The 7,967-nt window shown below is 58.3% G+C and overlaps 1 protein-coding gene across 3 annotated transcripts; it reads left to right on the top strand.

Annotated features, from left to right (window-relative positions):
- The first annotated feature begins 1,264 nt into the window (after positions 1-1,264).
- Positions 1,265-6,008, top strand: ACTB (actin beta). Of its 3 annotated transcripts, none has more exons than XM_027889490.1 (6): positions 1,265-1,356; positions 2,753-2,881; positions 3,190-3,429; positions 3,964-4,402; positions 4,717-4,898; positions 5,262-6,008. In XM_027889490.1, exons 2-6 carry the CDS (start codon positions 2,759-2,761, stop codon positions 5,403-5,405), a joined length of 1,128 nt encoding a protein of 375 aa, XP_027745291.1. In that variant the 5' UTR covers positions 1,265-1,356; positions 2,753-2,758; the 3' UTR covers positions 5,406-6,008. The 3 variants fall into 3 exon arrangements, with proteins under 3 accessions (XP_027745291.1, XP_027745292.1, XP_027745293.1); XM_027889491.1 differs by lacking the exon at positions 1,265-1,356 and adding an exon at positions 1,503-1,601; XM_027889492.1 differs by lacking the exon at positions 1,265-1,356 and adding an exon at positions 1,591-1,682.
- Positions 6,009-7,967: the final 1,959 nt, after the last annotated feature.

Genomic DNA, 7,967 nt, shown 5'->3' with positions numbered 1-7,967 from the left:
AAGGGGTGTCCTCCAGAAAACAGGCAGTTTTAGCTTTTTTTTTTCCCCCAAGAATTTTATTTTTCTTCCCTGTCATCACCGTTTTCAAATGGCTGAGATTACACATCCAAGGTCCCCATGCTGAAGTCTGCACGCTTCCAATCGGCAACAGATTGCGAGTGGCTGCTGCTACTTTACTTAAAGGGCTGCTTAATTAACTTGATTAATCAGCCTGTGTTCGCACAACACTCTGGAGACGCAAAGCCCTCTGGTCGCTGCCGCCCGCTGCTCCACGGCCACTGCCCTTGCCTTTATCCCAGACCAATACTGGATGGTCACAGCCAAGGAGGGAATCGCAGAAAGGCAGCCTGGGCCGGAGCGGCCACGTTTCCCACTCCGGCAAGGTTTGGATCAGAGGACAAAACAAATATTGCCCAAATCTGACCCAACTGCTGCTCCCACGGTGTCCCCTGCCAGCATAGGGCGGGATGGGGAGCAGGGACCAGGGATCCCTGCTTGACTTGAGGGCCGAGCCAGTGGAGCGTTTCCATCTCCCAGGTGCCACCGCAGGCACACGGCCTTCGCTGGTGCCCGGTGGCGCTCCCGGTTGCCCAGGTGGGTCCAAGGGCCGAGGGCCTGGCAGGAGCCGTGCCCTGCTGACATCAGCAGTGAACTTGGCCCCGGGTCCCGCTCCGGGCCGGGGTCACCGGTGCCTGCCCGGCCCGGGGGGTGCAGGTGACGGGCGCTCCACGTGCCCCGCGTGGGCAGCGCTGCAGGCAGGGACAGGCAGCACCCCCGGGATCCTGCACCACACCTGCACCCCGGGGTACCCCCATCCCTCCCGGGGGGCTGCAGACTCCCTGCTCCCGCACAGCCCGGGGAGGGGGGAGCGAACTGGCCGGGACATCCCCCCATCACCCGCGGGGCTTTGTGCGAGGGCTGGGGTGGTGGGGGGGGTCGCACGGGGAAATCGGAGCAGCGCGAAGCGCGGAGCGGGGGGAGCACGAGGCAACAGCCCCGACCCCAAACCATCACGGTGACACCCGAGGGGCTGCGCCCCCCAGCCCCCAATTCGCCTCGGCTCCCCCTCCCCCCACCGACATTTCCCCTCACGGCGGGGCGGGGGGCGCTGCCGGGCGCGCGCGGCGGGGGCGGGGCGCGGCGCGGGGGGCGTGGCCGGGCCGGGGCCAATGGGAGCGGCGCTCTCCGAAAGTTTCCTTTTATGGCGAGGCGGCCGCGGCCGCGGTCCGGATATAAGGCGCGCGCGGGCGGCGGGCGGGAACCGCCGCGAGCTCTGCCTTCCCTCACCGCGCGCGCGCCCCGCTCCCGCCGCCGCCTCGCGCCCGCCCCGGCTCCGACCGCACCACTCCACACAAGGTGAGAGCGGCAACGAGAGCGGTAATAATAGCTCGTTGTTGTCGTTGTTGTTGTTTTCATTGTCGGTGTGATCGGGGCTGTCGGGACAGCGGCGATCCCGCTCCCGGCGCGCCCCTTTGTGCGGGGTGGCGGCCCCGCAGCGCGCTGCCATATTTTAAGGGCTGTAGGCGCGGTTTAACGCTCGTTCGGGGGGTGATGCTCGCGGGGGGGTCGCGCCCCTGCCGCCTGCGGGGCTAATCCGCCCCGTTAAGAGGATTGCTCGTGGGGCCGGGGGGGAGCGGGCGGTTCGGCTGTTGTGTCCTGCCAGCGGCGGGGGAAAACGCAGAGTGCGGGGCTTTGTCTGCTCCGGGGAGCCGCCCGCGGTGGGCTCGGGACCTGGGGGCGTTGTCCTCGGTGGGGAGGGGCGCGGCCCCCCAGCCCCGCACATGCGGGCAGCCCTGGTGGCTGGTGCTCGTAGGGGAGGGGGGCGGCACCCCCGATGCGGGGCGAGGGTGTGGATCGGAACAATGCGGGGTTGGGGGGCGCAGGGAGGGACCCCCCCTCCGATGTGCCCGGAGCCCTGGTGCGGGCAGGGTGCCCGCTTTGATACCGACTACACTTCCCAGGCTGCCCGTGCGGGGCGGCACATGTGCGGCAGCTGCCGCCGCCCCCCCCGACACCGGATTACACTGGCGCGGCCGGAGCCGCCGGGGCTGAGCCTGGGCAGGCGGCAATTGCATAAGACTCCGGCTCCCTGGCGCTAATCCTGCCCGTGGTGCCGCTGGTTGATGGGGCAGAGCCCCGGTCACGCTTGGCTGGTGGGCTGGGCGCGGTGGTCAGCGCTTGTCCTGCTGTCGTTCCTTAATTAGTGGGGGCTGCCAAGGTAGCTCTGTGTCTAATCCCTCCCGGAGCTGTGCCTGGCGCACGGTGGGGCACCGGGATGAGCACCATGTGACCCCCGGGGCTGGGTGGAGGTGTCGAGCCCCGCTGGCTGGCACAGGGTGGGGTGCTGGGATGAGCACAGGGCGTGACCCGCGGTGCTGCGCGGAGGCGTCGAGCCCCGCTGTCCGGCACACGGCGGGCGTTGGGGTGTGGCCGCCACGCCTGGGGTGTGGCCGCCGCCGTCCCCCCGAAAGCCGGTGGCGGGCGAGGCTCGGTGCTCCATCCATTGCCTTTTATGGTAATAATGCGAGAGGGCGCAGGGACTTCCTTTGTCCCAAATCCGCGCAGCGCCGAAATCTGGGAGGCGTCGCCCCCTCTAGCGGGCGCCGAGCGAAGCGGAGCTGCGCCGGCAGGAAGGAAATGGGTGGGGAAGGCCTTGGCAGCATCGCCTTCGCTTCCCGCCCGCAGCCACGGGGACGGGGCTCGGCGTGTGAGCGGGGATGCTCATGTCTCCTCCTTTCCTCTCCTCCCGCAGCCAGCCATGGATGATGATATTGCCGCGCTCGTTGTTGACAATGGTTCCGGTATGTGCAAGGCCGGTTTCGCCGGGGACGATGCCCCCCGTGCTGTCTTCCCATCCATCGTGGGTCGCCCCAGACATCAGGTAGGTGGCTTGGGGGGGGTGCATGTGACCCGACAAAAATGAGCAGTTTTTGGTGGAAGTGGTTGCCTTCCACAAGAGCAAGAAGCTTTTCCATTTGGCTTGATACCATTAGAGGCTTCTGCTCTGCAGCACAGCTGGTGGGGAGTGCAGCCTCCTGCAGAGCCTTTGTGCAGTTGGAGCAGCTGGCCAAGTGCCTTTCTTGATAGAACAGGGACAGTAATTGGAGACTTAGCTTTGGGAAAAGCAGGTTATCCACCCAGTTGGGCTCGTCCTTCAGCTGTACTTAACACATCCTCTTTGTTGTGCAGGGTGTGATGGTTGGTATGGGCCAGAAAGACAGCTACGTTGGTGATGAAGCCCAGAGCAAAAGAGGTATCCTGACCCTGAAGTACCCCATTGAACACGGTATTGTCACCAACTGGGATGACATGGAGAAGATCTGGCACCACACTTTCTACAATGAGCTGAGAGTAGCCCCCGAGGAGCACCCTGTGCTGCTCACAGAGGCTCCCCTGAACCCCAAAGCCAACAGAGAGAAGATGACACAGGTACGTAGAACTCCGGAGCTTGGAGCTACAGCAGATGTTGCTGCAGGCCAGCTCTCCTCTTCCATGTTGTCCTCTCTCCTCCTTCACCACTATTCTCCCTTTTTGCCATCTTCACAGGGTTTTCCTTTCCTGACCTGAGTCTCCTCTTTGCTGGACCTTGACAGGTTTTGTTTGCTCTTCTAAGCTGGCTTTCTCTGAGACTGAACTAGCAACTTGTCTAACTGCTGTTTCTGACTAGGCACACTAATCTATTTACAGCCTTGAGTGACTGCACTGTAGTTTACTTGGCATTTGTTTTGTTCCTTGCTGTGACTATATAGAGATGGCTCTGGTGGTGGTGTCCCTGCCCAGGCTCTGACCTGGCAGGTGTGGGTGGGGAACAGGTGAGATAAGCATGGACTTTGAGGGGGAGTGGAGAGATCTCTCTTATCTAGGGGCAAAAGTAAAATCACTTGCATGGACTTGGCATAGACTTGTAACAAGAACCGTGGGTTTTTATTGCTCTTGACTCAACCCCTTCTTTTCTCTCCTTAGATCATGTTCGAGACCTTCAACACCCCAGCCATGTATGTAGCCATCCAGGCTGTGCTGTCCCTGTATGCCTCTGGTCGTACCACTGGTATTGTGATGGACTCTGGTGATGGTGTTACCCACACTGTGCCCATCTACGAAGGCTATGCCCTCCCCCATGCCATCCTCCGTCTGGATCTGGCTGGCCGTGACCTGACGGACTACCTCATGAAGATCCTGACAGAGAGAGGCTACAGCTTCACCACCACAGCCGAGCGAGAAATCGTGCGTGACATCAAGGAGAAGCTGTGCTACGTCGCCCTGGATTTTGAGCAGGAGATGGCCACAGCTGCCTCTAGCTCTTCCCTGGAGAAGAGCTATGAACTCCCTGATGGCCAGGTCATCACCATTGGCAATGAGAGGTTCAGGTGCCCCGAGGCCCTCTTCCAGCCATCTTTCTTGGGTAAGTCCAACTCTAGTAGGATCCTCTGTGCCCCCACCGTTCCTTACACGAAGGGTGACCTGTAGGCTGTGGCAGTGGGATACCATATTGCTGCTGGTCTGTAGCAAGGTTTATATTGTCCCAAAAGTCAGCCTCACTTCTCGTGCAGCCTAAAGCTGTTGGAGGGATTTGGGAGAATTGAGCAGGAGCCATGGCTCTATAGTGCCTTCCTGCTGGAGCAGCTGCTGGTCCCCTGGTTGCCCATAGTAGCATCTCAGGCTTCCTTGGCTGTGTCTGAGCCCTTGCTGACTTGAGACTGCTTCTTTTCCTCACAGGTATGGAGTCCTGTGGTATCCATGAAACTACCTTCAACTCCATCATGAAGTGCGATGTGGATATCCGCAAGGACCTGTATGCCAACACAGTGCTGTCTGGTGGTACCACAATGTACCCCGGCATTGCTGACAGGATGCAGAAAGAGATCACAGCCCTGGCACCCAGCACAATGAAAATCAAGGTAGGATGGAGTTGTGGGAACATCTCAGCACCCCTGCTAGGCTGAAACCCAGGGTGGGTGGAGGGGGATAAACTAAACTCCTGCTAGAGAAGATGAAGTGTCTGTGTCTGGTGCAGCCTTAATGGCCTTGGGTCTGGACAGGATGGCACCCACCCAACCATATGAATAATGGGATTAGTGTTAAGATTGGCTGCAAAGGAGGGAGGTGGGGGTGTGAGGTTGTGTCTTGATCCTGTTTGGACTTCATGGTATCTTGGCCGCAGCTAGATAAGGGAGTTGAGGCAGCTCTGTCTTGCAGCGCTGTGCGTGGGCTGTGAGTGTAGTGTGATGCTTTGTCTGACTGGTTCCTCCTCTTCCCTGCAGATCATTGCCCCACCTGAGCGCAAATACTCTGTCTGGATCGGAGGCTCCATCCTGGCCTCCCTGTCCACCTTCCAGCAGATGTGGATCAGCAAGCAGGAGTACGATGAATCCGGACCCTCCATTGTCCACCGCAAATGCTTCTAAACCGGACTGTTACCAACACCCACACCCTTGTGATGAAACGAAACCCATAAATGCGCATAAAACAAGATGAGATTGGCATGGCTTTATTTGTTTTTTTTTTGGCGCTTGACTCAGGATTAAAAAACTGGAACGGTGAAGGTGTCAGCAGCAGTCTTAAAACAAAACATGTTGGAGCGAACGCCCCCAAAGTTCTACAATGCATCTGAGGACTTTGATTGTACATTTGTTTCTTTTTTTAATAGTCATTCCAAATATTGTTATAATGCATTGTTACAGGAAGTTACTCGCCTCTGTGAAGGCAACAGCCCAGCTCGGAGGGAGCCGATGCCAGTTACTGGTGTTAGGTTATAATTGCTTGTCTGTAAATTATGTAACCCAACAAGTGTCTTTTTGTATCTTTCCGCCTTAAAAACAAAACACACTTGATCCTTTTTCTCTTCGATTTGTCAAGCAAGCAGGCTGTGTTCCCCAGTGATAGATGGGAATGAAGGCTTTACAGTCCCCCCACAGGGCCAGGAAGGGCCAGTATGTGGGGGAGGGAGGGGCTACCTGTACACTGACTTAAGACCAGTTCAAATAAAAGTGCACACCATAGAGGCTTGACTGGTGTTGGTTGTTCGTTTTCTTTTCATGCCCTTTCTTGACAGTTGCTCCCTGCTCTGATCTTGCCCTGCCAGGCTGCACAGCTCTGCTATCAGGCTGGGGGGTGCTGGTGCTGCAGGGCATAAGGCAGATGGCACTTGGTGATAGGTGGGGGGAGTAGAACTGAGCCTGCCAAACCTGTGGATCTCCAAGGCTGCCCCAGGATGGAGCTTTTCAGATACTGGCAGTGTGTGCTTTCAGTGAAGCTGGGTTTAGCAGGGATCCAGCTGCACCTTCCCAAATGCTGCTCTGTGTGTGTCTCCTTAGTTGTATGTCTAGGTTTGGAGCGATGGAAGCAACTGGGGTGTGGGGATGCTGTAACTATGCCAGAGAAGCTGCCTTTTCCTTCAGCCAAGGCTCCTTTGAATAGTCTGCAGCCTCATGTGGGGCTGTGTCCCATCTTCTCCCTGCTTTAGGTGTCAAAGCTTGTCTGTCCTGCTGGTTTGCCCTGGGAGGGGAGGCCCGGGTTCAGGCTGGGAGACTAATGCTCTGGCAGGGTGCTGGCTGGGTGGAGCAGCTTTCAGGTGAAAGCCAGAGAAAGTCTCCTGTGAAGTGGAAAAAATTGCCTTCAGAGAGCAGGGCCACCGGGGTGTTACGTGGGTGGGGCTGGGAAAAAGGTGCAGGGAGGAGGGAGGAAGCTCTGGCAGGCTGAAGGACACCTACAACTCCAGAACTTGCTGAAGGCAGTGCAGGTATCTGCCTCCAGCCCAACCTCTGCCAGAAAGGCTTGCGCAGATTCTTGGCTCTGGCCCCATCTTCTGGGCTTCTGAACCTTCTGTGATGCTTCAGCCTTGTTCTATCAACTTCAGACTCTGGCTTCATGGAAGAGAGCGGCTGCAGGGGGGGACCCTCACAAAGCTGTGTGGGGAGATGGGACCCTGTTGGACATAGCAAAGTCCAGGAGTCCCTAGGGCTGGAGCCGCTGCTGTGAAAAGGAGACAGAGGATTGAGGCTGCTGGATGAGGACCAGGGAGAGCTGGGCCAGGTGACACTGTGCACTGCCAGCTCGGGCAGACCAGACCTGGGAGCGTTGCTCTCAGGTGTGCTGGCTTCCCAAGGCTCCACCAGCCTGCCTGCCTTTGAAGAGCTAATGGCTGTGATTGTGTCATGCTTCCAGCAGATGAAAAGCAGGGAACAGGCTCCAGTGTCTCTTTAATCCTCTGCCTGGCCTGCTCCTGCTCTGGTCTCGTGATGTACTCAGGGTGGACCTGCTGGTTTCTGCCCTTCATCTCTCCAGCCTCCCTTCCGGGTGCAGTGGGAACCTGGCAGGGCTGGAGGTACAGGCTGAGCTGACAAGTTATTGGAAGCACCAGTTTGCAACAGAGAAGGTGAAACAGGTTGGAGCATGGCCCAAACTGGGCCACCTGAGGTCTTGGGGAAATGGGGTGAGGAGGAGGCAATGGCAGCTCCTGGGGAAGGAGCTGGTGGGAACGGGGCAGGAAAAAGGCCAAGGGGCAAGACGAGATGACAGGAATAGGGAAATGAGGTGCCTTTCTTCATCCCTGTCTGAAATGGTCACTGATCGCTGTGGGAAAATGTGTTAGACACAGAGAACAGAAAAGATGATGGTGGCGGTGAGAAACTATGGAGCAACAAAATGCTGGGGGCCGAGAGCAGCTCAGGTAGGCAGAGGTGTGAGCACAGGGAGAGGGTGAGCGCTGGGCTGGTGCAGAGCTGCTGGATGCAGGGCAGCCAGGATGATTTTCCTGCTCCAGAGCCAGCCGTGGTTTGCTGTTAGTTACTTTCCAGGGCTTTTTCTCTTCTCATTTCACTTGCTGTTTTGGGCAACCAGCTCCCCAGTAAAATGAGGCTGAGCCTTCCACAGCCCTTCCTGATGCCTCTCCAGCGTGAGGCCAAGGCTCTGTTTATCCCTCCTCTGGGCCATTACATGCTGGAGAAAAGAATGTGGAGCCGGGCAGG

Source organism: Empidonax traillii, unplaced genomic scaffold (assembly GCF_003031625.1).
Source record: "Empidonax traillii isolate 1590-97213 ecotype Southwest subspecies unplaced genomic scaffold, ASM303162v1 scaffold263:size1499331, whole genome shotgun sequence".
NCBI classification, from domain to species: Eukaryota; Metazoa; Chordata; class Aves; order Passeriformes; family Tyrannidae; genus Empidonax; species Empidonax traillii.
This window is presented reverse-complemented; position numbering and strand designations above follow the sequence as displayed.

What these genes read in the sequence shown, in the direction of transcription:
- ACTB (XM_027889490.1), top strand. Translation starts at nt 2,759, where the DNA reads ATGGATGATGATATTGCCGCGCTCGTTGTTGACAATGGTTCCGGTATG. An exon ending in TGGGTCGCCCCAGACATCAG is followed by an intron (nt 2,882 to 3,189) that starts GTAGGTGGCTTG and finishes TTTGTTGTGCAG; the next exon opens with GGTGTGATGGTTGGTATGGG. An exon ending in ACAGAGAGAAGATGACACAG is followed by an intron (nt 3,430 to 3,963) that starts GTACGTAGAACT and finishes TTCTCTCCTTAG; the next exon opens with ATCATGTTCGAGACCTTCAA.